This window comes from Gamsiella multidivaricata, assembly GCF_025024155.1.
Source record: "Gamsiella multidivaricata strain RSA 2152 chromosome Unknown BC939scaffold_60, whole genome shotgun sequence".
Classification (NCBI taxonomy): Eukaryota; Fungi; Mortierellomycota; class Mortierellomycetes; order Mortierellales; family Mortierellaceae; genus Gamsiella; species Gamsiella multidivaricata.
This window is the reverse complement of record NW_026251768.1, coordinates 1-26910: the sequence shown is the minus strand read 5'-3', so window position 1 is coordinate 26910 and position 26910 is coordinate 1. Positions and strand designations below refer to the sequence as shown.

At 49.2% G+C, this 26910-nt stretch overlaps 8 protein-coding genes across 8 annotated transcripts; 3 read left to right on the top strand and 5 right to left on the bottom strand.

Moving 5' to 3' along the window:
- Positions 1 to 3153: 3153 nt before the first annotated feature.
- Positions 3154 to 5805, bottom strand: BC939DRAFT_479505 (Sodium/hydrogen exchanger family-domain-containing protein; the record flags this gene model as incomplete). The annotated part of the gene is made up of 6 exons (XM_051558858.1): positions 3154 to 4197; positions 4288 to 4490; positions 4586 to 4818; positions 4945 to 5151; positions 5243 to 5453; positions 5631 to 5805. The coding sequence occupies 6 exons, from the start codon at positions 5803 to 5805 to the stop codon at positions 3154 to 3156; spliced, it is 2073 nt and encodes a 690-aa protein (XP_051409363.1).
- Positions 5806 to 6048: 243 nt separating this feature from the next.
- BC939DRAFT_459877 (uncharacterized protein) lies at positions 6049 to 10118 on the bottom strand. Its single transcript, XM_051556787.1, has 5 exons — positions 9793 to 10118; positions 9422 to 9649; positions 8462 to 8618; positions 7057 to 8325; positions 6049 to 6969 (listed from the first exon to the last, which is right to left on the bottom strand). Exons 1-5 carry the CDS (start codon positions 9931 to 9933, stop codon positions 6101 to 6103), a joined length of 2664 nt encoding a protein of 887 aa, XP_051409362.1. The 5' UTR covers positions 9934 to 10118; the 3' UTR covers positions 6049 to 6100.
- On the top strand, positions 10119 to 11340 carry BC939DRAFT_459873 (histone-fold-containing protein). Its single transcript, XM_051556786.1, has 5 exons — positions 10119 to 10271; positions 10386 to 10475; positions 10574 to 10668; positions 10781 to 10855; positions 10970 to 11340. Exons 1-5 carry the CDS (start codon positions 10223 to 10225, stop codon positions 11087 to 11089), a joined length of 429 nt encoding a protein of 142 aa, XP_051409361.1. The 5' UTR covers positions 10119 to 10222; the 3' UTR covers positions 11090 to 11340.
- Positions 11200 to 14145, bottom strand: BC939DRAFT_261504 (uncharacterized protein). The gene has a single exon (XM_051551066.1). It carries the CDS (start codon positions 13929 to 13931, stop codon positions 11445 to 11447), a length of 2487 nt encoding a protein of 828 aa, XP_051409360.1. The 5' UTR covers positions 13932 to 14145; the 3' UTR covers positions 11200 to 11444.
- BC939DRAFT_261669 (uncharacterized protein) lies at positions 14145 to 15775 on the bottom strand. The gene is made up of 2 exons (XM_051551067.1): positions 15557 to 15775; positions 14145 to 15368 (listed from the first exon to the last, which is right to left on the bottom strand). The coding sequence occupies exons 1-2, from the start codon at positions 15579 to 15581 to the stop codon at positions 14359 to 14361; spliced, it is 1035 nt and encodes a 344-aa protein (XP_051409359.1). The 5' UTR covers positions 15582 to 15775; the 3' UTR covers positions 14145 to 14358.
- Positions 15776 to 17024: 1249 nt separating this feature from the next.
- BC939DRAFT_459869 (uncharacterized protein) lies at positions 17025 to 17693 on the top strand. The gene is made up of 2 exons (XM_051556785.1): positions 17025 to 17509; positions 17616 to 17693. The coding sequence occupies exon 1, from the start codon at positions 17093 to 17095 to the stop codon at positions 17435 to 17437; it is 345 nt and encodes a 114-aa protein (XP_051409358.1). The 5' UTR covers positions 17025 to 17092; the 3' UTR covers positions 17438 to 17509; positions 17616 to 17693.
- Positions 17694 to 20961: 3268 nt separating this feature from the next.
- BC939DRAFT_459862 (uncharacterized protein) lies at positions 20962 to 22196 on the top strand. The gene has a single exon (XM_051556784.1). It carries the CDS (start codon positions 21105 to 21107, stop codon positions 22062 to 22064), a length of 960 nt encoding a protein of 319 aa, XP_051409357.1. The 5' UTR covers positions 20962 to 21104; the 3' UTR covers positions 22065 to 22196.
- A 113-nt stretch (positions 22197 to 22309) lies between these two features.
- On the bottom strand, positions 22310 to 25292 carry BC939DRAFT_459860 (uncharacterized protein). The gene is made up of 3 exons (XM_051556783.1): positions 24264 to 25292; positions 23185 to 24152; positions 22310 to 23051 (listed from the first exon to the last, which is right to left on the bottom strand). Exons 1-3 carry the CDS (start codon positions 25164 to 25166, stop codon positions 22349 to 22351), a joined length of 2574 nt encoding a protein of 857 aa, XP_051409356.1. The 5' UTR covers positions 25167 to 25292; the 3' UTR covers positions 22310 to 22348.
- Between the last annotated feature and the right edge of the window lie 1618 nt (positions 25293 to 26910).

The window sequence follows — 26910 nt, the reverse complement described above, 5'->3', positions numbered from 1 at the left end:
AAAGCATTTCGTCTTTTTTTTATGAATTCGCGCTCGAGGGGCATGGGATCATTCCTTATTTCCAGCCATACCACTATGGCATTCGCCATTATTCTGCGCGGCTGCATCACCGCAGTTTCTTATAAGACTCCCTTGATTCATGAGTCCATGTTCTTGGCCGTACTCCTTTGGCCTTTGAATTTCGTAACCGGGAGTCTTACATATGACCGAACGTTACTACAAAGCAGCATATCCGATATTTCTGCCTATAATCGTATATAATGAAAAGAAGGGAATAAAGAGATAGAGAGAGAGTGAAAGAGAGTGAGAGAGAGTGAGAGAGAGCGAGAGAGAGGGGAGAGAAAGAGAGAGACAGGAGGCTAGAATCATTTGTCGTTGCGAGTCTTTACAGAATTCTATGCTAGCAGTAGGATTTTATCCGCACTTGCCCGGTCCTTTAGTCTTGAAGTAAACATGTTGGCGGGGACAGAGGACGCTGTTGTGCGGTCCAGGCTGATAGTTCTCGATTACAAATTTAAGATGGCGTTTGCTTTGGTTCTCTGCTTGAATTCGCCGATTTTTTTAGCATCATTTCCAGGAAAAAATAAAATAACACAATTGTCTGTCCCCATCGCTTTCATCCCATTGCTGACTCTACATCTCTTCTAAACATCATTAACAAGTATAAAAGCAATATCAGACGTGATGGTATAGAGAAAACAAAGAAGTAACTACAGTTCGGAAAACTTTAATATCATACATACTCTGAGCACTGACTCTGATACAAAACGAGAGAAGGGCAGCGGAGGAGTCGAGGAGGTAGGGCGGGCGAAAGGAGCAAAGAGCTAAGAAAAAAAATTAGGACGAGATGGTCTTTGGTAAGTTCCACCACAAAAAAAGACTAACAGGTTTCTTTAATTGCGAGATGTTTGCTCCATCATATGGGGGGGATAGAGGTGTGCGCCGGAGTGCGCTGTGCTGTGCTGTGCTGTGCTGTAGTTTGTTTCAGACGCGTAAACAATCGTAATTTAAACGTCAGCGATTGGTCGAACGCGCCAAACTACTCTTTATCTTCATCCTTTGCCGATATTGATTGATTTCACATAGAATAATACAGTTTATTTATTTTTCATGTCCATTATAGAACCTCCCAACCCCTCCAGACGACCCTAATTGATCTTCAAGCTACTCTCGACTCTTCGTCAAGTGCCCTCCTCGGATGCTGTCAATGGGCGCATATAGTCCCCTTCCACACACACCTTTTTTTTTCTTTTTTTTCTTTTTTCCAAAGTATCCACCGTGAACATAGAGAGATGTCTTCGCCAGTTGACGGCCGTAATTATCGTCACAAACGAGTGAACGACAATCTCAGCTGCTGTCTACTCGTCGATCTCTTTATATAGGTACCGCCTGTCCGTATTGTCATAGTATTATTCATCTTCCGAAATGCGCGCTTCCTGCATTTTTCTTGGTTGAAGCATCATTGTACGTGTTGATCCAAAGCAATGTGATTCCAAGGGTCTAGGAATAAATAACTCCAAAAATTCGTCTTCAGAGAAGGCGGTGGAAGTTGGCTTAACATAGCCCCGATGTTTTTAAGTAAGAAATCCGTCGTCAACATGCAGAAAAAAAAAAAAAACTGAAAACTGGAAACTGAAAACTGAAAACTGAAAACTGAAAACTGAAAACCTTTCCTTCTGGGTATTGGAGTGATGAGTATAAAACGCCTAGGCAAAAAGGCGTCATTAACTGAAAAAAAGGAGATCGGGGAACTACGAAGATGCTTTCTTCGTCTGATTTGACGCGCCATACTGTAACCAGCATCAAATATGAGGAGCATAGCAAGTTCGATCTGCTTTCGCTTTGCCGACTATCGATACTACTGGTTTATTGCTTTTTATCTGATATTCGCATGCCTTCAATGTTAGCCATGGTGTACTGAAGGAGACACAGTATCGTGAGGCAATAAGAGTGGGAGATGGACCATTCTGCATGCCAGAGACGAGCATGGATGAATCAGAGAGTTCTCTGTTAGGAAGGCCAAGAGTAACTCGACAGACTATCATGATAAAATGAACGCAAGGACTCTTGGAGAATATGTAAAAAGAACCAATGTCAGTGATGCGGATGCAATGGGAAGAGGAATGTGATGTTTTGTTATAGACAATACCAAGTGCCATCGCCACCGAAAGAGTTCTGTTCAGAGATTCTGCATCTGCATAATCGGGTGCGTTACCACCTTCGTTTTAAAAGTTGATCGATCAACCCCTTTATCTGGGGAAGAAGAAGACGGGACCTTGAGAAGAGGATGAGGATATCGGAGAGAAAGAAAGGGTGATCAACGAGAAGGAGATGGCCTTCAAGCAAAAGAAAAAAAAGAGAGACTTTTACGCGTCAGTCAAACAGCCAGGGAACGCTTTCCCTTTAACCGCGGAAAAGATCGTCAAAAGGTACTTAGTTTTATTGTTTTCGGCCTGTCTAATGCTTCGTTTTTCAAGCTACTAGTCCTACTCTGATTCAATACAGGTTCATCAACACTTATCCTTCTTACTATCCTGATCTAAATTTTATCGAGGAAGCCCTGAGTGTGTTGAAAGTTTATGTAGCCTTTTAGGAAAACAGATGCAACATCCAGATTCAACATCCAGATTGCTAACAAGCTGATTTTGAGAGATTTGAAGGGAGTAGGCCTGAAATGATCTGCCCTGATAACATGGGCTCGCAGGGAAGCGGCTGGCATGGATCATCATTCAGCATCTCCATTTATGATCGATATGGAAAAAGTAAGTAAGGCGAGGAAGAGACTATAGTTGAGGACGTGGATATGGATCTTTTGGAAAGCGAGCTTTATTTGAAGAGTGAAAACAGGTTTTATGCAACATTCAGACTAGAGTTTGGAAAACTACACCATCATTTATGTATTTTTTTTTTGTTGTGCTGATAATAGATCAGAGCTCCTTGGTCAAGGATGGGTACTTGGCGATACAAGGATTGGAGTGGGGGGAGGGGTAGCTACCGAGTAGCCGTGTATGAGAGCATGGAAGGCACCATATGCAACGTGTATATGACCGTAGAAAGAAAAGAAGAAAAAGGCCAGCCGGAGATAGAGATGTCGACTGCTGCGGGTATGAAGCAATAAGGGGCGGGGGGGAAAGAACCAGACGATCCCTTTCCTCAGATGTCATGAATGCCAGATCCCTGAGTGTTCAAACTCGTCGCTGCTTGTGTCGCTGCTGCTCGCCTATCCAGCTCCCGTCGAACATGATTCATGCCCAGTTCATCTCCTAATGTCATCGATCCGGTCTCCCCAGAAGACTTCCGGCTGTTAGCGTTACTCGCTCCATTGGCATAAGCTGCCAGGTTGCTGCTACTGCCATGGCTCGACAGATAGCTTCCTACTGTACGTGATTCACCATTGGCGGACGAAAATCGAGAGTGTCGTCCACCAAATTGACCGGTCGAGTTCGTAGCGGTCGTCATGCCGGACGATGGTCCACGGTGTACAAACGCTGAGCGCGCACGGTTTCTTTGCTGCTGAATCGTCGGACCCGAGAATCGACGCCTGCTTCGATTCCATTGCCTTGACCGTGAAAAGAGCGGCTTCAGATATCTGTCGTCAAATGAGAGGAACCAATGCGTATCATCTGGGTGGTTCGCAGACGCCACCGGTAATGGCAAAATTGTGTTATCGCGATGACCGCGGGACTCTGTGGATGATCCTGATCCAGACCCTGCCGACCCCACATAGTCTTCATCCGAGGGCCGTGATTGAAGTGACAGTTCCGAATTTGAGTAAGAGGTCTGCTGGTAGAGTGCCTGGTTGTCTGTTCCACGACCATAGATATCCTCTGTCAAATACATCTCCCTGTCGCGATCATACTCCTCATATCCCTCATCGTCCTCGCTCTCGCCCTCCGAGTCAACACAGCCGATTTTGACGCCAAGGATGGCAAGCATCCTCGCAGTTGTTCCTCCAAAAACAATCACTGACAACACGACCACGACCAGAATAGTCGTCTTCAATGCCGCTGCTTCATTCACGCCATCCAGACTGGCCGCCAATGCAAATGCAACGGCTCCGCGGAGTCCGGCCCAGAAGAGCATGACCTGATGGGGTCGCGAGAGCGTGTCTGATCTCTTGAGAACATACACCGATACCATGTTGATTAAGGACGATAGCGGGAATACCGCCGAGTACCTTGAGATGCAAATGAACACCTGTGCGAGAGAAAAATTAAACAGGCATTAAGAAAATAGGTGAAGGCCTCTCATACGCAGTGTCACAGAGCAAAGCCAAAGATCACTTACGAAGGTGAAGAGGATGAACAAAGGCTTGTAATCCAAATCGGTCTCTGTGAACAGCGTCAGTCCCAAGTAGATGAAGATGAAGTTCTCTGACAGTTGCGCCAGCACTTGGAATAGGGACTTTGTTGTCTTCTTGGACCGAAGGGACATGCTTTCGTAAGCGTAGTGCTTAAGCGTAATACCGCAAAACAGCAGCGAGACGATGCCTAAATAACAAGTGAGTTGCAGAATTAACGTTAAGACAATGGTCGACCCCATATGATAAATACGCAAGGCATCCTTGCATTTAAAAACGACATACCAGAGAGATGAACGCTGTTTGAGAAAAAGTATGAGGCATAGGCCATGAGAGCAATCAAACACGACTCGAGACCAGGGTAGAGATGAATGTTGGTCCGTTTCAGCGCCAGGGCGGCGATCAATCCGATTATAGCTCCGATCATCAGCGAGACAGAGAACACGAAAAAGAAGGTCGATGCTCCGTGAAGCACATTGCCGAGATGAAAGTCCTCTCCTCGGTATTTTTTCAGCGTTCTAGAATGAAAGCAAGAAAGATAAAAATAAAACAAAATTCTAGTTAGCCATCCAAGTACGGTGCTGATTGGTGATGCGCATCCCTCCGCTCCTAATAATTTGTTCCATGATAGCGTATCGCCTTACTCGAACATGACAATCGACACAGCATCATTGAGGATGCTCTCGCCGAAGATTACAGAATATAACTTCGGGTCGACCTTGAGCTGATTGAAGATGGCGAGGATCGTCACTGGATCTGTTGCGGACAAAACCGAGCCAAAGATCATCGAATCCAAGAAGCTGAGCTGAAGTGACTCAAGTCCTGTCAATGAAAGTAGGTAGACCAGAATTCTACACGCCATCAAGAAAGTTGTCCAAGTTAGAGAACAAACTCCAATCAGATCTCTTTTTTTGTTTGTCACCAGTACCCGAGTGTCCTTACCCAACCACCAGGGCAGAGATGAATGTGCCTACAAAGGCAAAGGTCAAGATACTGCCCAGGTTGCGGAAGAAGCGAGCCTGCTTCATCTCGTATCCAGAATTCAGAATGATGGGTGGTAGCAGCAGGTTGAAGAAATATGTGTGTTTGAAGGTGACCATGTCCTGAACCATACGTCCTGGCGCAATGCGAATGATAAATCCAACGACCATCCCTACGTTGAGGTTTTATTAGTGAGCTGCTTATCCTTCAACAGAAAATTCATTGGTTGCTGTGGCCTACCACTGCAGAGAGAGTGCTTAGCACTGAGGGAATGAATACTCTGCCACACAATGCTTATCACAGGTGGCGGTGGTGGTGGTGGTGTAACATTGTGGCCCGCCCCACTTACCGGTCATAATAGAGATCACGGTCTCATGGATGGCAGTGATCTTGCGGACCTGAAGATAGTAGGATGTCCACATGGCGCCAATCAAAAGAACTGTCAAGATGAGAAGTGCCCAACTTGAGTAGAGCTCCTCGACATCGGCGGGCGGCGGTGTCCCCTCGGCATAGTCCAGGTCCATGATACAAGAACAAGCGTGACAAAAAAATGAAAAAGGCGTTGACTTGGAGGCGATGTAGAGAGGCGAGATGGGGATGGAAAGCAAAGTATGGAGGTTGGATTAATTGGGGTTCGATGGACAACACAGATGAGGAAAGGGAATGGAATGACGACCAACCAGGTACAGCAATGCTTAATAGACATTGTGGCTCAAGCGCCTGAGTGGTCGGAGCTATTTTCAAAGATGTTCGTTGTGGTGTACATTGGTCAAGTTCTTTACTCGAGTACAAGCTATGCTTTATCGACCCCTTCCCGTATCACTCCCATCGCGACTTCTTACTCCGCCTTATATCCTCGTCTTGGCTTTGTGGATGATATCCTGAGGCCACTGCTCCTGTGCCTACAGCTGAAGACATACCCTGCTGGTTATAGGCCTCGCTGTTCGCTTCCTGTTCCGAACCCTGTCCAAACTCTCGCTTCCCTGGCCATGTCGACCCTGCTCCCAGTACCCCACCTTGAGGACGGTTCGGGAGCGGATGCGACCGCTGCTGTGAATGGTCTTCCAATCCTCGACCACGACTAGCACCACCCACACCACGGCTTCTAAACATGTCCGAAAACTCCTGTTGCTGATCCACTGAAACATGACCACGACCTCGCCCTCGGCCACGGACCTCTCCAAATCCACTACCACCACGCCCTCCTCGACCTACACCACCCCCTGTTGCCCCTGCACCGCCAAATCCTTTAGCTTTCCTCGGTAATGCCTCACGGCCATCGGGACCGACAGTCTCAATGTTCGGCTCCAGGATAACAACGCCTCCCCGGATGGGCTCATGAGGACCAAATCCACCTACCACACTGTTACTGAGCCAGCGTTTGTCCGTGTCCGTCAATCGTTCAAGCGGAATAACACTTGATCCAGCAGTGTAATCAAAGCAGTCTCTCGGTCCAAACCCACAGCCCCATCCCACCTTCATGACTTCTCCCTGCACGCTTGTGCGATCAAGCTCAGCCTTGCATCTCTCCGCTTGCATACGGTCTGCCATCTTGATAAAGGCATTAAACTTTGCATGGTTGACCATCAGTGTGGCGATCCTACCCTTGGTTGCAAAGATGGCCTCGAGCTCTGGCTCAGAGATAGTGGGAACAAATGAACCTCCCACCCAAAGAGTTCGACTGATCACTGAAAGGAAAGAAAAAGAAGGAACATAAATGATTAGTAGACCGTTGCCTGCGGAGCCGGTACTGCGAGCCTTTGCAGCCTACATACCTCGAATCTTATCTGAATCGACCGTTGGATCATCGTTGACCATAGTGGAAGAAGGAGCAGGCTGAATTTGCCCTCTTGCCTGAGAATGACCACTGTTGCTGTTGTTGTTGTTGTTGTTGTTGTTGTTGTTGTTGTTGTTGTTGTTGTTGTTGGTATCGTTGTGATGCGGCGCATATGGCTCTTGCACCATCCATGGCCGACCTGGTTGGCTGGGTGAGCTTCCTTGGTATTGTTTGTCGTTCAAAGAGCCTTGTCCAGCTCCTTCTTGTAGCCCTCGAATGGACTGGACCATAAGGAACGGTGCAGGTGATGTTGGCAGAGAGGCCGAATCCGATGGCAAGTATGATGAGATTTGTCCATTCTTGGGGGGATTCAAGAGCGATGCCAGGTGGGCCATGGCCTGACCATCGAAACTGAGCCCCAGAGAATTGGGTGCGCTTGAAGCTGTCGCAGTTGGTGGCAACAAGGAAGAGTGCGCGGCCAAGCCAAACATGGGTGTCGGTATCTGCGAGAGTGGCTGTGCGCTTGCGCTTGCGAGGGGCTGTGTTCTTGGGGGCTGTGCGGACTCGTGAGCGTTCTGCTGGTTAAAGGCCAGACGCGGATCCACGCGTGCCTGATCTACACGTGGATCCCGCAGAATCGAACCCCCATTCGCACCGCTTCCATTTCCATTGTTGAAGCCGCCCGCTTGGTGGTTATCAGTATGCAGAAAAGGAGACGCAACAGTGCTTGAAACCATGGTATTATTATTAGGGAGAAATGCCCCGTTCTGATTGCTATTCGATAACACCCCATGGAGTTGCTGCAGCACCGGAGGCAGCGCATGCGAAGGCGCCTGGAACGATGGTGCCTGCGCGGAGACTGACGACGAGGGCAAAGATGGATACGCTTGGAACAGACCTCCTATACCTCCTGCTGCGGGTCTTGTAGATGAGGCTGCCGCTGCTTTGACCTGCGAGACAGTTGCCAGCAGCGTTTGTAGAGCGAGTGCTGATGACGGATCAGAAATTCCTGCGAGAAGTGTGTTACCCTGATGACCGTTATGAGTAGGATTTATGGGCTGGTACCGCGTGGCGTTCTCCTGTTCTGGAACTGCCGCTACAGATAGCGGTGTCGATGAATTCGATGATGATGTGGATGATGAGGGCGCTGCCGTTACCGTTGCCGGAGAGTTGATGTGATTGTTTGATTGTTGTGCCAAAGATGCAGCCAAAGAGGAGATCAAAGATGCAGTTTGGTTCCCTGCATTTCCGTTAGTTGCTTCCGTTGCTATTATTGGTGGTAGGTCAAGCAGTAAAAGCATATTAGTAACACTCCATACTGGTGAAATCCTTGACACATATTGTACATATTATGTACATAAGGCTTTCAGACATAGATATGTCATAAAGGCTGCATTATTTACCAGAAAGCTGTATAGTTGATGAGGACGAAGGCGGCGTATCCGTGTGAGCCTTTGCTGTATCCAAAAGTGGAAAATACTTCTTCCTGATGTTCTCCGTTACTGACGGCGTAAACGTTCCTGAACGCTCCCAAATCTCAACCACTCGCTTTACTTTCTCCTACAGGGCGGAGCAATTTATTTTGGAAAGAAAGTATAATAAGACAAGGACGTGGGATTGAGATAGTCAGAAAAGCATACCAGTAAAGTGAATGGATGTAAGCGATTGTCGAATTGTCGAAACGGTGCGGCGCACGAAAGAATGGTGAAAGAGTGGATGTAATAGAAAAAATGGGCAGTGACAACGGTGAAGGGAAACAACATAGAGGAAGAGAGAGAGATAAGTATAAGTTTTAGCATTCCTAGAAGCATGCTTGACAAGCCCAGCTTTGATCACAGTAGTAAAATACATGGGAAAGCCATTCCTGCTGGACTTTATTGGTGTGTGTTGCCACGGCTGAACGATACTACATGACCGGGGCCCTGGCGTCCAAGTGCAAAAGCTAGCGAAAACCGTATGTCCATGATCATTCCAGTGTTGCCGAAACTCCTTGCCCTGTTTTAGACATATTCTCTCCCTTGGCTAGGTGTCTGTTGCTCTTTTGTCATCGTGGTTACCCATTCCGTGCGCTTGACAACATATACTGCCATACCGTCCGCCCTCCTTAAAGGGTCACTCAAGCTGCAATGCCTTAGCTACTGAGAGATATTCATCTTTGAAGCCTCCTTATGTTGATGTTGAAGACGATCCAGCGACAATAAGATAATCTGAGCGCCTCGATCCTTATTTCCTCGTAAAAATCCAGTGTTGTCCTGCAATCCATGATCTGGTACGTCCTTGGTAGGGCTCCAGCTGCAATATCAGGTGTGGTGCACAAGGCAATACAGTGCCATATCCGGCGTAGAAATACCACGCAAACGTACCTTTTCTTTGTCCTCTTGCACCTTGCAAAACTCAGCGAATAAAGCTTCGATGTTCCGCTCAATCCGCCCAACATATTCTGATCCTGAAAACGATCCTGATGAAGACTTGATTTTGATAGATTGCGATGCCCGGCAGATGGAGTCCAGCACGTAGAGACCCGTCAACTTGTACTCAGGAACACATCGTGTGATGAACTTTTCCAGATGATAGACAATATTCTTGTAGTACTATTTGAAATGATACAAAACATGTGCAAAACAATAAGTCAATAAGGTTAGTAACAGCAAAGAAAAATCAACTCGGCTACTGGGTGCACAAGCAGACTTCAGGACACGATGTTTGCGATGAATGAATTTTATATCTGCCTTACTCTAGCCGACTTGATGGCCATCTTTGTTAAGCGATCGATCTTGGATGCCGATGCAGTGCGGGAGTCGAAGAGGCCATAAAGCTCCTTGTGGAACTCGGCCACTTCTGGCGGATCCTGCTTGTGTGGCTCTTTACCGGACATGGTGACCTTGTCCTAGTTTGTTGCACGGTTTGTTGGGTAATCGTTGATAATCGTCTTCGGGACAGAGAAAGAGAGAAGGAATGAATGCTTCGTACGTGTGTAGAACGAGGGGAAAGGGTTGTTTGGTGGCTTTGCACTTTTGCAGTGCCACTACTCCAACGGCACCCAGCAATGCTGGTTATGTTCTTAACCTCGCAGCACTACAAACAAAGCTCATCAGCAACCAGCAACCTTGCAATCAACGACAATCACCAGCTGTCTACCGACTTTTACATCGGACACTTCCAGGATGAGTGACAACGAACGAGGAAATGACGACGAACTGTCACTACCAAAAGGCAAGAACTCCGCGCAGTCGTTTTTCCAGAGGTACAGGGGGGGCCAAAGGAGTATGGACTCTTGCTCTGGACCGGACTAATCATAGTGTTCGATTCCTTTTTAAAATCAAATAGCGACGGTACAGAAACTTATAAACGAAATGATGCCGGACGATATTGCCTGTGCTAAGGACACGCGCGACCTTCTTATCGAATGTTGCGTCGGTATGGGTGACCTATATAACGTTATCCACCCTTAACAAATGCGATATAGAGCAGGACCGGAACTGACCGATGGGTTTGCCATTCTTTACGGAGCGTAGAGTTCATCCACTTGCTGGCATCGGAAGCAAACGAGATCTGCGAGAAGGAAACAAAGAAGACAATCGCAGCGGAACATGTTATCGCAGCACTCAAGGTAAGAAATGCTGTCTAGCACGATACACAACAAAGTAATGGCAGTACTGTCCAGTTGTGTATGACACTGAACGGATGTACATTGCCTCAATTCCGAAAATATATAAACTCAGGCACTGGGCTTCGACGGATATCTGCCAGAAGTCGAAGTTGTATTGCAGGATCACAAGACACAGCAAAAGGTCAAGGTAAAGGATTGGTTAATCATCAGACATTGTCTATATAATTGCAGATGTCTACAAGAGTATGTGCGAAGGCAACGACTGACTGAACGACTGACCGCTTGATTGATTGAATATTAGGATAAGGACAAAAAGTCGGGAAGGCTAGAGAATTCTGGCAAGACGGAAGAGGAACTTTTGATGGAACAAACAAGGCTGTTTGCTGAAGCAAAGGAGAGGCACCAAACCCAACATCATTAGTACCCATGGATTAGAAACACACCCGAGGCCTCTTGGGCGTCATCATTCTTCCAAAGATATATGGCTTTACAGGATCTGCACCTCTCTCTCGAACAGGACATCAGAATCGACACCATCCATTGAAAATACGGCTGCCAGCAGCCATATCGTGTCGTAGCTCTAGGCAACCACTACCAATGTATAAAAACTTATTATCTTTAATCATCGCAACTATTTTAACAAGCAATAAACGTTTTATTACGACTGGTGATAATGATGAGAAACAATGCTTAGGCTGTTGTTAAGTTATTATGTCGTCCGTCTGGTCCAAAGAAATATGTATATGAGATATGTGAGAATGAAAAAATGAGCTTGTTTATCGAGATGCAACGGAGGCAGTGGACATCGGCCGCTTCGACGCCGCGCCTGCAGCAGATGTAGGCGAAGCTAGTGGCATGTCGACGGAATGTCTGTCGCGACGAGGGAGTTCGCGCTGCACATCAGACTGACGATGTGATGGATCTTGTAGTCGCGGCGGAGCCGATGGATAGTTTTGCGAAGCACGGAATGAATTTGGTCTACCAGGCTCGCCAAAGTAGCCGCCCTGGTCCTCGCGAGAAATTGGCGACATCACCAATCTTTCCTCGTGCCGAAATGATCGAGAGGACATTTTCACTGTCTCCTCGCGACTGTACTGCTCTGATCGATCTGTAGGATAAGAATACCGTGGATTTCCTTCATAAGGTCTTCCTGGGTCCACCCCCACGTGACGATGAGGGGGCACTGGAGACATGGACCGCCTTTGTTCCCGCGGCAACGGCTTTGGCTCCCCCGAGTATCGTTGCTGTCGGTGATAGGCGTCTCGGTCAGATTCGTACTCCATAGTGCTGTGAGGTCGAGTCGGTCGATAATCACGGGCTATGGCATCATTCGAGTTTACTACTGCATCCCTTGAAACATTCCTGTCATGATAGCGAGCGCCCTGAGGATGCATCCTCTCCACTCCAACCACTCCACTATAAGAATGAGACCGTTCGGGGGCCGGAGGGGGTCCATCTACGGCAGATGCTCGGCCGACTGGGGCACCATCCCACCCATGCTGAGGACTGTTTGGATGCTGTTCATATCTGGATCTGGGGTCAACATTTGTATCTAGCTCATGGTATGACCGCGATCGCTGCTCGCTCCATGCTGCACCTGGTCCACGAATGCGATCAATCTCCGTCATGGATCGTTGACGAGGATCACGTTCCTGTTCTGGACGGCGAAAGGGTTCCGTTGGTCGCGCCATTGGTTGGGTGGGTCCTGGTAAGGGTCGCGGGTGATTATCTGAAGCAGGTTCCTCGGCGTAAGGAGTGTTGGAGTAACTCGATGAGGATCGTGGAGGCATACGGCCAGAGCTGGGGCCTTCCCTAGCGTCCCGCGAGATGACGTCTTCTCGTGAAGGGCCTTTCTGCCATGAATCCATAGTTGAGGCACGAAGTGGCGGTGGCATGGAGGAAGGATGAGCGACTTGTTCCTGAGGAAGCTGTGGTGGCGCTGGACCCTTGATGGACGACGAAGATGACCAAGTAGATTGGCGATGTCTTGCCTCAGATGCCCGATGTTCCCAGCTCCATGATCTGGTGCCTTCTTGAGCAGCCCATTCAGAAGAGTGTGCTGGAGGTGAATGATGCTTTGTATCATGGGGCGAGGATGGATATTCCGGTGGTAGTGCGACTGTGACCGTTCGCTGGCGGTCATACTCTGGGCCATAAGGCCCCTCATGACGACTTATGCCAGGACCTGAAGGGGGTGGGCGAGACGACGGCGGATTCTGATCATAATATCCTGCTGAGGCGCCAGCTTCGTGTCCCTGTGCAGGCCAAGGACCCCCATTTCTTGTGTTTGTGGGAGGGTTCCTCCTTTCCAGGCTCGACATGCCGTTAGACAATGGTGGGCCTGACGACTGAGATGTTGGAGGAGTCCCAGACATTGCTGAAGCGGAGGCTGTCGCTTGGGCATGAGTGAAGGAAGAATGAGAATACGAGCGCGAATGCTGCGAAAGGAACGCAGGGTTGTCTTTGGCCTGAGGCGGTGTCACTGCCCTGCGCTCTACGGGTGCACTCCGATGGACAAAGCTGATGGGTGCGCTGGCGCTTGGATACCTTGTGTGTGGCGCTGCATCGCGACGTGGAACCGGTTCACGTTCCTCCACAGGTTCTGGTCCAGCCTGAACCGTCTCGGGGCCCAAGGTGGACTTGGGGGGCATACGAGAGTCGCGAGCCGGCATGACGGGCGCAACAGGACGATGGGTGTCAATATCCTGGTTATCGGGGCGTGGGGCGCGGTGAACATGTCCTCCAGGGGATGGAAGGGAAGGAGACGTGGGAGAGGTAGTTGTTGCGTACGAGGGACCAGCCTTGGCTGCAGCGCTACCACCATCCATTCTTGTTGGTCCAGAGTAGGAATGTCCTGGGGTGTCTGTCGAAGAGTCGCCCATGGCGTCGTCTGCGCTCTCATCCGTTTTGTCCTGGTTGGAGGAACCCCCTGGTAATGGGCCAGGGTATCCGCTGCATCGGTTGTGGCCAAAGTCCAATCGTAGATGTCGCGTCAATGCATCCTGTCTGACAAAATTGCGATGGCATTCAGGACAGCTGTAAGGCTTGATTCTCCAGTGCGTGCGCATGTGCCGATTACAGTCGTGCAGTCTCGAGAATGCTCTAGCGCTGTTAAAAGGATATTGTAAAGTAATCAAGTGGTTAGAATCTAGTGCGTTTGCCTGCTTGTTTGCGTACCCTAATGCTGTATCTTCAACTGCCATTCGACCATCTGCAACCTTGCTTTTCTCTTTTTCTCTCCTCGATAGCTGAAGATGCTGCATACATCTCCAACTAAAACATAATCTTTTTTTCAAAGCGGAATGGGGGCTCTCATACACGTTTCCCAAACTCCTGTTCTACCATCCAGCCATGAACCCGTCAAGCACGCCTCAAACATCGATTGGCAGTCAACAATTCGAATGAGGCAAGGCTGCATGAAAGAGCACAGAAGTACAAACATATCTGTGCATGAAGAGTAAACAAAAAAACACGCAAAATTGCGATGCACAATCACCACTACCACGCAATAGTTTCCGTAAACACATCCTTTGCTGCCCGTGCTCCTCACCCACCATCTCTCCGCCATTCGCTCCCCAACGGCTGTGCCCATCTCCCCCATTTTTTTTTTCAATCGGTCTCTGCACTGTGCGCGGTCAAAAATGTCTATACTCACAAGTACACAGCAAGAAGAGAGAAGGGAGAGGGCACTTACCAGTGTGCAAAGGAACAAACAAATGGACGTTCCTGTGTGTGTGTTCGCTGATGAGATTTCAAATTGAAGGGTCGAGTAAAGTACTTGTCGCATTGAGGGCACTTGTGCTTCGCAGGGGTCGTCCTCTTTTTGCTGCTGCCATTGTTGACAATGACACTGTGGAAGGCGGCGCTTGGAGCATTTGCCGAGGATGCTCCGTTGCTTGGACTCGTGCCGTTGCTGTTATTGTCCTCGTAATTCGGGTCAGATGCGCCGCCCATCTCCGCTCCTAGGGCCGGTCGAGCTTGAAGCGGTCGGTTGTTGCGAGGGGCACCTTGGCGAGGAGCGTTAGCGTCCCAAACGGACATGGAAGAGTGCCTTTGCTCGTCTGGATGGTCACGTTCATGACTTGCTCCGTCGTAAAGATAATCAGAACCTCCTTCTGCTTGATCTTTGCCTGATCCCGGACGTGGCAAAATGTTGGGCAATGATCGGGATCCATGTCCAGACGCCTGCTGCTGTTGTTGTTGCTGAGAATACGGCTGATCCTGGTAGCCCCTCTGCTGGTGAGAATCAGGACGGGAATAGAACGACGATTCCTCGGCCTCTTCAAGCTCGGCCTCATCCATGAGCTCGTCGATGTTCTCTTCTGAGTCATAGCGATCAGCGTCCTCATTTTCCTCCATCTCTTCATCTTGATCGTGGTCCGTCTCGTTCTGTGACCCCCCGCGCATGCCTCTGTCCTGATGTGAATCTGACTTGCGAGCGAGTATGGGTCCTGGGCCGTCAGGATTTTGGGGCGCGCTCTGTTGAGTCGGCTTACTTCTCACGGGACCATGATTCTCGTTGGCGCCCATTGGTCCCATGGCAGACGAGTGGGTTCTCTGATGGTGTTCTCCTTCGGCAGCAGATCTTTTAGGAGGTGCGGTCTGCGCGGATGCGTTGTGCGAAGGGCTGGTGGAATAAGATCCTGATGCCCTGAATTCCGTAGATTCTGACGTTGGCCTCACTTGTGGGGAATGGTTAGCTGCTAGAACATGATCCACATCATTTCATGTTATCGAAACACGACCGTGAGAAGAGGTTATAGAAAAGCGCAAAGGAAGGGAGATGTGGTCAGTAGACATCGCCATTTGTTTCATGCTGGTTTGCTTTTTTCATATCGTGAACAGACAGCAAAGAATGAAGGCAAGGAAATGCTAGTTGTTTGCTTACCTATGATATTTGTTGAGGACTGCATAAGTGTGTACCTTCGCGCTCAAACCGATTCTGTCTTCTTGAAGTACTTCGTGCTTCTTTTTCCTTGACCTTGGCTCTGTCTTTGTGTTTTTGTACTGGCCCCTGGTGGTTGTCAATTGGTCTTGATTATATTGTTGATGAATGCAGATGAGACTAGAGCAGGGACCACTATTCCTGTTCCTGTCAAGACTGGCGCAACAGCGGATGTGGTAGTGGTGGCGTTCTTGGCAGAATGCTCAAAAGCTGGGTTTATTATTTCCCTCGGATGACAGTCAAGTGGGTTGGCTAGACCTGGCTGTCACGCACAGCCGCAGCGGTGGCGAAAAAGTAAGAGATGAGTAAAAGAGAGAGGAAAGCGTGGATGTGAGCAGATGAAGGCTGCGATGAGGGACAACAGACTCAATGACGATCAAAAACAGGTTTGTTTTAATAAAAAAACAAACGGAACACAAAAAAAGAGAGAAAGAAAAGGTTGCGCCGGCAGGGGAAGGCAGGGAAGAAGAAAAGAGATCGGATGGAACAAGGCTGTTGCGGAGATCTTGTTGAAGGCGGTGAAGTGGAGCGAGCTGCGACAGCAACACTAATGACGTGCTCTGTATTTTCCACCTGCTTACTCTTTGATGATGATCAGACCGAGCGAGAGCAGCGAATGGACAGCGAATGGATGGGCGAGGGAGGATGGAAATAGATGGGGACACGCGTGGGTGAAAGAGAGAAGAAAGAGAAAAGAAAAAGAAAAAAAATAGGGCGTCCAACCACTGCGCTTTGTTTTGAGAGGAAGGGAGGGAGGGTTGGGGTATTGCCAATGCAGCTCTTTTATATATATTTTTTCGTATTATAAAAAAAAAAAAAAAAAAAAAAGAGCGATGCGCTTTTCCTGAAGGCGATGCGTGACGAGAGGATGTGAGGGAAGACGACAAAAAAGGGATGTCGATGGAATGAAAAAAGGGAAAGGGGACGATTGCGCCCGTGCGATCAGCCAGTGATGGAAGGTAGTGGAAGTCAAGGCTGCTGCCGAGGAGATTGTCTTTTGCCAGACTCACCCTAAGGCTGTGAAAATGAACCCTCTACTGTCAGACAGGCAGACCTGTAGGGGGGGAGGAGACAACAATGGGAACAGATGGGGCTGTGTGGGACTGGGGTGGAGGGTGGGCAATGGGGAGGGGACTGGGGGAAGTGGGGGGAAGTGAGTCCCGCTGTGTGTGGGTGGGGAGGGAAGAGAGAGAAAGGGAAGAGAGAGAGGAGTGTGAGAGCGTGAGGGGTGGGGGGGGGGGGGGAAGGGAGAACGAGAGGGAGAAAAGTTCCAGGGGTATGAACGTGTTGTATGCGCGTACTGAATGGACTATATACTCTGGTGAATCAAATCAAAAGCACTCTGTGATGTGCTCTCTCTGTTCTGTCTGGACAACGGGGTAATTCTCCCTCTCTCCTCTCTCCTCTCTGTTCTCTCTCTCTCTCTCTCTCTCTCTCTCTTTCTCTCTCAAAGGTTGTCTGTTCTTTGTATTTGACTGGATGCATACGGACAAACAAGCCTACAGCCAACATACAGTAGCAGGTTTACTATATTACGTCTACTATAATGTGTGTGCTGTGTGCGGGTGGGGTAGTAGAGGAGGAGGAAGGTGCAATGCAGTGCGGTGCGGTGCGGAAAACGAGATAAAGGAACAGGGAAAGAGATTCCTCGAGGGAAAAAAAGAAAGCAAAAAAAGGATGCAACAAGGGGTAAAGCAAACATCTTCTTTTTGGTTGGTTTGCCCTTGCTTTGTTGCAGCTGCATGTGTCCCAAGAGGTACCGCTTCCCTTTCTTTCCTTACTTTTTATTTTTTTATTGATTTTTATTTTTTTTTTAATTTGTGATGGTATTGAAGGTGCCGAGGATGTCGAAGATATCAAGGGACGAGGGCGAGGATGATGCCAAGTAGGAGACTGGTAGGGTTGAGGAGGGTTTTGGAAAAGCAAGATGGAGGAAAGGAACAAAGAGCACCGCAAACTATTACTCAAAAGAATAATGAATCCCAACACATTTCACACCCAGGTTTCCCTGCTAGCCAAGCAAGCCAAGCAAATAAGTATAGGATCGACCTAAAGAAGGGTTGTATTCAATTGCGCGACTACTTGTACATGTATGTGTTTACACGTTAATGTCAATTTATTATTTACTACTGTGCCGCTGCTCCTACTGTTGTGGTTACCTCAAAGAGCCCTGTCTCTGGAATGGCTGGATTGCAAGAAGGCTGCGCCTGGATGGTGTGGGTGTCCCAATAAGGTCTGACCGGTCTAAGGAGGATGGGAAAGGGAACAAACACAAGGGTGGGATAGAAGGTGTTTCTTCTCTGGCTATGCTCAAAGCTAATTATTTTCTTCACATTCAATCGTCGTCTTCATTCAATTTAACTTGGCGAGCGACTACTGTGCATTGAACAATATGTATCTGTCTGTGTGTGTATGTGTGCGTGTGCATGCATCGAATGGGGGCCAAACAGCTAAAAAGAACGAGGAGGAAAATAAAACATGCATTGCTGTCTGGGTCAACAACTTTCGTTTATGGCTGCGCGTCCCGAAACATCCGAGAAGAATCATTCTTGTGCTATGTTTATCACTTAGACTGCCAGATAGACACGGTGCAATGAATACATTGAACTCAATGCTGTTGCCGTATGTACTCCTGTGAATACTCAGTCAATTGGACAGAATCACAATACGGACCGCCGCTGTGCTGTATTTGTCGAGCGGTCACTGGATGCTATGCTGTCCAGAAGGCTCGATAAGGATGCGCATATGGATTTGCAGACAAAATCAAGCAAGCACACACCACTCAATCAACCGGGGAATAAAAGACTTGGTCGTTTCATATTGATTTTAGTGTTGCTCGTGGAGGTGGGTTTGTATGTGCGTGCGTGTGGTGGTGGCTGTGAGCGCGCGCATACATGATTCAAAGATCTCTCTCATATGATGCGCGGTGAGGTACATGCCATGAGTGCTTCCGAAAAACAAAACAATGGCTATTAAATAGGACAGAGTAAGGTCCAGGGTGAGGTATATATAATACAAATAGGAGTGCTAAGCACAGGCGTGGGTAAGACAGACCAGTCTAGCGAGGGATTGGGGGAGGGGGATGGTTTATGGGCCGTGGCAATCGAGGGCCTGGGCCTTCAGCCTGCAAGGGTACTTCTATAGACTTGTTAAAAAAAATATACGGCAGGTATGTTTACGCTGACTTGGTCCATATGCATGTGTCCATAAAGCGGTGTGTGTTGTCAGCACAGGCTTGACTTGGCTCCTTCCTTTAGCCGTAGACGCCCGTCATATCGATGGTCTCCTTTTCAAGCGCAGAGGGAAAAAAAACACGCATCCAGGCTCTCATCAAAAAAGAAAGTGTTGTGTATAGCTGAGCAACAGCGCAACTCGTGCTGTTAGCAATCTTTTCAAGCATGGATTATTGCCAATTCATGTCATCCAATGTTACACCACACCAAAGCCGAACCTTGTGTCCATGACCCAGAACAGTAGACTATCTCATATTATTTTATTATGCACGCTATTTCAATAATACAGTCGGAACACACGATGCAGAGCATCCCAGAGCACTTTCCCCCCACCCTTCACTTTCCGCCGTAGAACTCTCCGCAAACAAAGCGGCAATGCAAGAAGCAGAACGATCTTCGCTCCTCATTTTTCTCCTCGTTCATGTTGCTGTCCTACAATTGCATTAATTCCAACAAGGACACACTCTGCGGGCTCCAACTCTGCTGTGTCCGATCCAGCCTAGTTAATGGAGGATAGGGGAAGAATTTTTAATCGATTCGGACGCTGTGTAATTAGTTTAGAGCTCGGAGTTGATCGAGCATGAACTTTCAGCGCTCCCTAATAATCCGGCGTGGCATCACTTTTTTCTCCCTGCAGCCGGGATAGACTAATGCACCCAAGTGAACACATGCAACTCTGTATGTCGTCCAGATTGCATGTTTCAATGTGTTTTATACGAAAGAAGGAAACAATTGCTTTCTCAATTTGCTGCGCTGTGCTTCAAGCGATGCTTGTCAACGCGCAACAGATTCACAGTAGCGACAAAACTCCGTTCGGTCCTCTCAGCTGTCTCTTGTGCGTCAAGCATTCACTCTCTTGGTAACTCGCTCCGCCTCGTAAATAAGAAACACATATCTGGCGTAAGGCGTACTTTTCCCCCCGCAGCCATGTATCAAATAGACTAATGCAGTAGGGTGAGTATCCAGCAGCGTAGATTTTGATTGATTGAGATAACACCATCTCTATACGTGGATTTCCCAGTTGACAACAACAACAACAACAACAACAAGGGAACGTATACACACAAACAAACGTCGTCGGTTGGGGGGGAATTGCATGCTCCTCTAGCCAGCGGCGTTTCTTACTCTTTCTTCCACTTTTTTTTTGTCCACCGCATAGTTCTTGATTTACGCCAATGCATGTGTAGAATGACTGGCGTAAAAACCGAGCTGTAAGTATTTACACATGAACAGACCTAGTAACCTAGTAACGATGTAGCCATGCAGCTCTACAGTCATATATTAGCCGAGAGCATTGTTCTTATTCGCCTTTAATTTGCGGATCAAACTTCTCTTTTGTCCAGGCCCAGGGCCTACTTGTAAGCGCTCACACACAAACAATCGATTAAAATGCTCCGCCAGATCGTGCTTTTTAATATGACTCTGTGGCTGTGTTTAGCAAAATCTAGATTGAGCTTGATTGGCTGGTGAGAGCATTTCTCCGGAACAGGCACGGAGTAGTGGACTGCAGTAATGCCAGTCAGTAAACATCCCCGTTACCAAGGCACTAGTATATGCGGGATCCCGAGCCTCCTTTCCTGTTTTTCTGTGGCTCCTGCCCTCGAACGGGCAACGACTAGCTGCATGAAGTAGGATAACGGAAGGGGGGTGTTCGTGGCATGGCGCCATCACCATTGGGTACAACTACATCTCCCCCTCGCATTGCCAGCCCCTCGTTCCTCCCTCTCTCCCCCTCGCCTGGTATCTCCCTCGCGTACTTTCTCGTCCGCTTCCTTTGAGCTCCTTCTTTTCGTCTCTTGGCCTCTTGCATCTGTCTCCTGAGATAAGAGCTGTACTACCCGGCACTGTTGGAACTGACTGTGGAGCCCCCGAATGCCCCCCCCCCTCTTCAAGACAAGGCTCTCCTGTACACTAAGGGATCGCTATCGGTCCTTGCCTTGGCGACCACCCATCAACACCTGCCTGTAGCCTCGTCATGGAGCATTATCAGCCGTTAGTTAGTCGTTCAGAATAAAAGCAACCTTATCTTTGAGCCCCATTCAGACCCACCCCGGGCCTGGCCATTCTGCCCATCCCTCCATATGCACGCGAGCTCTGGCCCTAGCGCGCTCGAAAATACAATACTGCTATCCTTGGCTCCATTCAGGCACCCCGCATTCAGTAATCTTTAAGAACAAAAGTGCCAGACGTCCCTTCACGCGCTTGCTCATTCCTCCTCTCATTCACATTCATTCTCTCATCGCCCATCGCTAATCGCCATGCGTCTGCTCGCTGCCACGTCTCTCGCCTCGCTCCTCGCCCTCGCATCCACAATCCAGGCCCAGGATGCCAATTGTACGGCTGTCTATGGCGACTACGCGCCCTCAGTCCATGGCAACGGCGTCTTTCAGAAATGTTACACAGATCAGGCCTACAACGCCGCGCTCGTCTCCCAAGGCGCGACTCCGAACTACCGACAGGTCCTCAACCAGGTCTGCTCCCCACCCCTCTCACCAACCTGCTCGCGTTCGAGCCTCCTCTCGGGCACCGTCAAATTCATGGCCGCCTGTAACGCCTCTATTGATGCAGAAGCCGCCAACGGCAACATTCTCCAGACGGGTAAGATCGCGCTCGAGATCTTCTTTGCAGAACCCATCCACATCATGTATTGTGCCCTTGACCCCAACGCGATCGAGCTGCCCCCACCGGCCGTCAACCCACCTGCCTACTGTCTTGCCAACCCAGTCGTAGGGAGTCCCAACAGTCGCTTTATCACCAACCTGGCTCTCTATTTGACCTCAGGAACGATTCGTGCCTCCCAGCGGCCTTTCTTCGAGAGTCTAGATCGCACGGACACTTGTTCGATCTGCTCCCAACGCGCCTTGAACGCCACAGTCGGCTACCTGGCCACGAACTTGATGCCTAGAATTGCGTCCTTTTACACTTCCGAGTTCGTTCAGTACTGGACAAACCTTGTCCCGGTCTACAATGCCCTGTGCAAGACCTCCATCATCCAGACATGGCCCAAGGGAACTTTAAACGAATCTGTCACCACTGTATCAACGGGCTCACTTCCTGCACCTGCAGCTCCACAACCGACTATCGGGGGCTCTGAACCAATTGCGTCTGTCGCACACAGCACATCCAATGGAGCCACAAGTCTATCTGCGAGTACAGTAGCAATATTCGCCGTCACCCATGTGTTGGCCGTCACTGGGCTATCGCTCCTAGACCTTTAGTAGCACCGCTCGATACCGATGCTTTATTCGTACTTGAACCCTCGTAATTAGCATGACTGAGCAAAGTAATAATAATAATAATAATAAAAGCAATCCAGGGATGCATTCAAGGGGAAGAAGACCTACCGACAGGCAAATATGCAATGCGCCCCTGTCGCGTATCGCGCGAGTTTTACAACCGATCCAAACAGTTACAAACAAATGGTCTCCGTGTAAACTGTGACCATGGTCATGGTCAAAGAATGGTCAAGAAAAGAATACAATTTTTATTTTGTGTGTATGCCTCAGTCGTTCTTTTTGGATGATAATGCGAATGCAGTCGAGGGCCCCAAGCCCGACCTAACTGGGGTATCTACCGCAGATCTTAGCTCCGGAACCGTTTTGATCATCTCAGCACTGCCCTTCTCTTGCTCCCGTACGTCTGCCTCCAGGCTCTCCAACAGCTCCCTGTCCTCGATATCCCACTCCAAGGCTTCCTCTTCGTCCTGAGCCAGACCAGCGGCGATGGTCGATCCCAGCTTGCTCTTGGGCCCTTCTTGGATCGAAGACTGGCTAATAGATCTGGACAGCGAGTCCTTTTCCGTCTCTTGTTGTTCCGTTGTCAGATTGTCAGCTTTGTTTTGATTTGAGTTCATCTCAAGATCGGTTTTACGACTGGTCCGTCGCTTCAAACTAGGCGAACGAGCTACGCCTGCAGGGTCTGATGATGATCCGCCCTGCTCACCCTCCTGTAGTCTTCGCTCCTTTTCTTTCTCGCGCTCCTTCTGACGCTCTCTCCTTCGCCGTTCCTTGGCCTGCTGTTGCTGCTGCTGGTGCCGTTGCTGCTGCTCCTCTACCGACAATGCCTCCTCTTCCTCCTCGTCCAGCAGCCGCAATCGTTGGTGATGATAGTAGATATCGTCGTGACTCGGCAGTGGCAACGCATCCGCTGCCGTTTGTGCCAATCCCGACACCATATCAATTGTTCGTTGCCTGGAATGCTGGAATCTATTTATGCGCAAAGAATGAAGTATGTAGCAAACAATAAATAAAGGGTTCGTGACAACGAAAGCATCGTTTTGGGGATTCATCCATCTGTCTTTCGAGTGTATGTGCTGTCCTATGCTTGCATCACGCATACCTATCGGACTCTGCGACATCGGTGACAACTGTTCGAATACCCCCTAGCAAAGAGCCGAACCCCTTGAAAAGAGCACGGCCTGTATTGACTAAGACCTCCTCTGCCTCCGAGGGAATGAACAGCCCACTTGATTCCCTCTTCATCTTTCTCGAGTCGCGATGTTCTTTGTGCAGCTGCATCTGCAGCGAACTTGGATCTGGATGTCCTGCGCTGCTAAAGCTGCTCTGGCTAGAATGGCCCGCCTCGAACGCTATTGGGCCATCGCCAGCGTTTGATTGAGATGAGGAACATGTCGAAAGCGAAGACATTGATGTCCTGTCTCCTTTCTTGATAGATGCAGAGCCCAGGCTACCATTCTGTCCAACAGGCGAGACCGGACTGCTGAGACCATTGAGAGTAGAATAGTTGCTGAGATATGCCGGCAAGGGACTTGTAGGCCGACTTTCGCCCTTTGTCGGGTTGCTGCTGGTGCTGCTTCGACCACTGACAATACCATTTGGACTGCCCATCGTTGAGTGAGGTGATTGGTATTGTTGCTGCTGGTGGAGGGCATTGATGTTGTGAAGACTGATGCCACCGCTAACACCACTGATGCCACTGACGCTGCCGACAACGGTGCCCCAAATGCCTGCTCCTGTGGTCGACAATCGATGTGATACCGAAAGCGAGCTGCTATGACCATAAAGCTGTCTCTCCTGCTCTTGGATCGAGGCAGAGGCTTCGGCCTGCTGACGATTACGCTCCTCGATCATCATCTGGGACCAGCGCTCCTTGAGCTGGGTCAGCTCAGCCAAGTTCGTCTCTAGATCCTCGCGTAGCTGAGCAATCCTGGCTTCCTTTTGAGCGATCACCGAGAGGAGAGAATCACTGTTTTGCTGAGGGGACTCGCTGTCTGTGGGTGAGCTGACCATGGCGAGATTACTACTGAGTGTTTGGATACTCCTCGACTCGATCAGGGATACTGAACTCTAGCATGCACCCAAAAAATAGAACAGTTGACAGTGTCAATAATGCAACAAGTTACGACTGGAGTCTTGGTCTGGAACGAAAAGGGAAGAAAGATCGAATAGAGTCCTTACCCGACTCAGTCTGTTACTCCGACCAGACAGACTCTTGTCCCGTTCCTTGTCGCTGACCCCGATTCCCATTGTGCTTGACCCGAGAGATGAGATGGACGTGGGTGTTCCAGGCATCAGATCCTCACCGACTTCAGAGACATCCTCGCCACCCATGTCTTCCTGTCGCTGCTGTTGCTGTTGCTGAAGGCGGATCTGAAAGTCCTGCGAGACGCTTCGACGGTTCAACATGAAATGCTTCTGGGGCCGATGGGTCGACGAGGGCGAGGCAGGCACGGCCTGTTCACGATCGTTATTGCCATGTTTCTTGGACAGAGACGAGTGGCGGCTGAGATTAAGGGAGAGCGAGGACTTTCGGCTAAGTGTGCCTGCGACGGCAGTACCCTCTGCTGGCGGGACAGAGGTCTCAGATCCTGGTCCTGCTGCAGACTCAATGGAGGGTGAGGCTGGCGACTTGAGGCGCTGGAGGCTTGAGGCGCGATGGATGCTGGTGCCCGTTGAAGGGCTTGTTGGTGGCGAGACTGGGATGGAGGCAGAGGTAGGAAGGGCTGCCTTGAGAGGCGATTCGTCCGTCTCGGGCATGGACGCAGAGGTCAAGGATGGCGAGGCAGGCACTCGGGAGGCAGGCACGGACTTGCGATTGTCAGCGCTGTAGGCGTGGCTCTTTGTGCCGATGGTGTAGGTCGGTCGCGGGGGGAAGGTGGTGGGTAGGGTTGCGGAGGGAAGGGTGACAGAGGGTCGGGGGGAGGAGGGTTCTGGTCCAGTAGCAGGGAAGAAGGAAGGAGTCTTTGGTGAGATGGGTGATGCTACGATGGAGAAGGAGGAGGAAGTAGGTTGTGCACAGGAGGTATTACCGTTGGTGGTGGTGGTCGGTGCCTGGATCCTGTGTTCCTCGCCCTGGCTCATTGAGGATGGTTTTTTTTCTTCTTTCTTTCTTCTTTTTTTTTGGTTGATATGTGTACCTGGCACGGAAAGGAGAGCAAGAAGTGGGGATGAAAAAGAAAAAAAGAAAAAAAGAAAAAAAGAAAAAAAAAAGAACGGAGAAGAGTGGGGATGAAGAAGAGGGATGGATGGGAATGAAGAAGGACGGGCCTGAGGATGATGATGAAGGAAAAGAAGGGCTCAAAACGTGGCCCTTGAGAGGGGTGAGGCGGTGTAGGCAGCAAGTAGTCCCAATTGACCATGGGGCATACACATTGAGTGACCACCAATGGGTAGGTTAGAACGACATGGCCTTGGGAGTGAACAACCCCCGACCATATCAACCCACCTTTTCTGCGCTAGCAAAAAACAATCCGCAGATCGATTGCGCTTCAGGCGGCATTATTCATCCAGCATCGACATGCAGGTCCTCTCCTGCGAAACATCGCCCATGTTCCTGAAGGCTCCACAGCGCCCTGAAGAAATCCTCGTGAAATTCAGGCGTGAAGAGGGGCTGTATCCGCCAGCGATATCGGTGGACCTGCACAAACATAAGACGCTCATGAACACTACGCCATCCTCTGTATCATTAACGGACTCACCATCTCGGGATCCTGCTACTACTAAGTCTTTTTTTAAACGTGCCTCTTTGTATCGAAACACCCAAGTAGTACCCAGCCCGACTTGATTATTGCACCTCACAATCGTACACGCGCTCTCAACTTTTTTTTCTTTATTTTTTTTTTTGCATGGGTCCCTTGCCATATTCCTCATTGGCTTAGTCTACCGCACTTTGGGCTATTCCCTTTTACTACAACAGTGCGCACCCGCTTACAAAAAAAATACGCCCAGGGTCCACCTTGCACATCATGTGCCAGCCAATCAAGTGTTGGCATCAATCTGCCACAGCTGCGAACGGCCTTTGGTCAACCTGAACACTTCAAAAGCAAGGTTTCTTACACATAATGTCACCATGATGCCGCCTGAAGACCCTCCTCCGGCACTCAGCCGTGCTGCGTGGTATTATTTTGCTCGTCCAATCGCCATAGACGCGAGTGCATTACCATCATCATTCCACCAATAAAATGTTCCATTTTCTTTGGACTGGTCGAGTTGATCGACGCGTTGCCGCAGCGGCTCAATCCTTCAGCTGAGTACAGTACACCGACAAGAGTTGTGTTACAAAGACTTGGGGCCTAAAGATGCTACACTAGCACACTACATTTACACTCTTCTCTATCCACAAAGAAAGAAAGCCTCCATTACTATAACTAATGATTAATCTCAGTTACAAGTCGTTATATCACCTCTCACACACAAAGTAGACCATACCCAGGAGTCCAGAAAGATACGTCCGTATTCTTCAACACCAGATTATTAGTCTGGAAGGTACGCCAAAAACTAGCATCAGAATTTAAACATCCTCATCACTTTGCTCGTCTTCAGAGACAGCATGTGAACTCACACTTATATACTCTCTACCAAAGATACTACAAAAGAGAGCGCGCGTGGAGCCACACAAAGGTGAATTGCCTTTAGGCCTATTGCCGCGATGGAGGAGCGACACCATGCTTTTTGCGCAATAATCCTGGACGGTAGACTTTCAAGCTAAAGTGATAAAGTGCTCTGCTTGGTATTGTCGTTGAAACCCTTTCTGAGTTCTTCGATGCTTTGGGTTAACCAAGATCTGAGCCATGCATTTGCCTACGATCGGTCGGTTCGATATGAC